The sequence below is a fragment of the Meleagris gallopavo genome, chromosome 12 (assembly GCF_000146605.3).
Source record: "Meleagris gallopavo isolate NT-WF06-2002-E0010 breed Aviagen turkey brand Nicholas breeding stock chromosome 12, Turkey_5.1, whole genome shotgun sequence".
In the NCBI taxonomy this organism is placed as follows: Eukaryota; Metazoa; Chordata; class Aves; order Galliformes; family Phasianidae; genus Meleagris; species Meleagris gallopavo.
Genome location: NC_015022.2, coordinates 9278308 through 9280769, shown reverse-complemented (window position 1 = coordinate 9280769; position 2462 = coordinate 9278308). Strand labels below are relative to the sequence as shown.

Sequence of the window (2462 nt, the reverse complement as noted above, 5' to 3'; positions counted from 1 at the left end):
TAGGTAAGCTATCTTATTTATTAATGGTAGACTTAGAAACTGGAGAAAGTTTTGAAGCTGCTCCTTGAATTTTTGGAAATGTTGACTAGAGTTCTTTTATCAAAGTACTTTTTAAACACATCAATTGGAATGAGCCCGAACACCAAAATCTTTACCTTTTCGAGCCACCAGCACACTTGCAACTGTATCTGGTACACTTGTTCCTGCTGCTAGTAATGTGAGACCCATTACTGACTCTGGAATTCTCAGTGTTTCACCTGTAGTTCATAAACAGTGGTAGAAAATATGAGTAAAATTTTTAGGTTGTTTCCTCTAGAGAAATTTTTTCAGGTGTCCTTTGCTGGAGAAAGGATTACTAATAATAGTAATTCTAAAATCTGTGGAATCTGTTCACCAACTTAACTTGACTAAACATGCAGTGACTGAACTATGAGGTAGTTAAAAAGAGTAATAATAACAACAATGAAATGTTATATTGCTCTTGTTCCTCCATCAAGGAACTATAGGATAGTAAATATCTTATTTACAGCTTTTTCAAAGACCTGAGTGGATGGAAGGCTTTCTGTGTTCAAAATGATATTAGTTATGGATTGTCCTTTGAGATGCAGTTGAAGTTTAAATACCTATTTATTCCCTTTTCTCAATTTCTGTAAAATGTTACAGTTTTCTTTGGTTTGAGACATTTCATCATTAGCACTCCAAATTGTTATGGAGCAATAATTTTTACAAACACACACTCTTCAAAGGGGGGAGAGGGAAAAAACACCAACGTATGACTTTGTTAGGAAATGAGGACATTAAGGGTATAATTACAATGTTGTCTCAACTATGTGACTCTGACGCTTCATTCCAGTTAGCAGGAATTAGAAGTTTTTCAGTCTATGGGATTTGGAAGAAGCAAAATGACTTTTCAGTACAAAAGTTCTGTAGAAGGATGAGTTTCTTTAGATCAACACTGATTTAAATTAAAAAAAAAAAAAATCAAAACAAACTTCCTGCCTACCTGTATTTTTAGCCCTGTATGTGCTGAAAGAATACAGGTTTCTTAGAATACAGGGATTCAGATCTTCAAAATTGTTGTAGCAGCCTTTAGTTTTATGTGCCATTCATGAGCATCAATACTTTCAAGTACTTGATATTTCTGTTCAGACTGTTAAGTAATTAAAGCTTGTCTTACATTTTACTGAACCATAGAAGTTTATTTTATTATTGTTGTTAAAACCTGAATTCTTGCTTAGAGTACTCAGACACTTCTAAGCATAGTTTTCTTAAAATAAGAGGCAGTGTGCTGTAACTTAGGTCAGCAGTGATGGCCTAGTACATAACAGCTTAGTCTAGATCAACGCCATACATTTGTTTGAAATTTTTCCTGTTCAAAGGGACTAATATCATCCTCTTGTAAAATCTGTAGTGGTATTTATTTTTCCATTGCTTCTAATGTACAAGATTGGTAGGGTGGAGGGACCAATATGATCAGCTTTTATAAGTTAAGCAAACAAAGCTGAAATATGAATAAACCAGTGTTATGCACCCAATAGTAGTTCTAGCCCTCTGAAGTTTATAAGATAGAATCTAAACTCAGGTGAAGCTGGTTTTTTTTCTTTTTTTTAAACTAGTAGATAGATTCATCTTCTAGTTGAACTGTAGGGTTTTTTTTCTGGCAATTGACCATAAAGAGAGAATGGTCTTATTTTTCTAGCCTTCAGTTCATTTTGTGTATCGGTAGCAATATCTTGCTATAGTAATGAAAATTTCCTTGCTAGTAAAAAAAAAAAAGTGTACTAAATTAGGTTTGCTCTTGACCATCACAACGTAGCCCCCTGCGATGAAATTTTTGGCACGTTTGATAGGCCATTTTTATGCAACAATAGAATATTTTTGGGTCAACTTTCATCAGAGAACCTAGACTTGAATATATATATATATATATATATACAAATACATGTAATTTTTAGAGTTTTAATGTGTAAATAGAACGTTTGACCTTGAAGTAGTGGGACAAAGACCCCAGTGCTGCTTGTAATGACTCTTCAGAGTGGACTAACACTAATGTGCTATTTGAAACTCCACTGTATCTACTTTCATATGAATTAGTGTTTCGTCTAGTAGATGGGCAATAATTTTCATCTGGATCCTGTCTCAGAGGCTTCTAGCATTCAGATGGTAAATCTTTGATTTTTAGATACAAATAGAAAATTGTTTGACCAAGGAGTGAACCTGATGGGTGTTGTATCCAGCAATGTTAGTAACTTCTCACAAGTCTACCGTTGTGTAGGTCTGTGTCTGCACTTAACAAGAAGTTATTCGCTGAATTTTTAATTTGAAAACAAGTTTAGGATGCTGAACTAGCAGAATACTCAAGTAGGATTAGTGAGCTATGATGTAGAAATGGCAATGTTTGTGCTATTTCTCATTTAGAGATCTGTTTTCTGCTTGTTCTTAAAATTAAAACCTGAAAAACC

General features: G+C 33.9%; 1 protein-coding gene across 1 annotated transcript in view; it reads right to left on the bottom strand.

Annotated features, from left to right (window-relative positions):
• Positions 1–2462, bottom strand: part of SLC24A5 (solute carrier family 24 member 5) — a 7940-nt gene that overhangs the window by 824 nt on the left and 4654 nt on the right. Inside the window, exon 7 of the mRNA XM_003209450.4 lies at positions 156–257. Within this exon, the coding sequence (XP_003209498.1) occupies positions 156–257 (102 nt within the window). The remainder of the gene's footprint in view (positions 1–155; positions 258–2462) is intronic.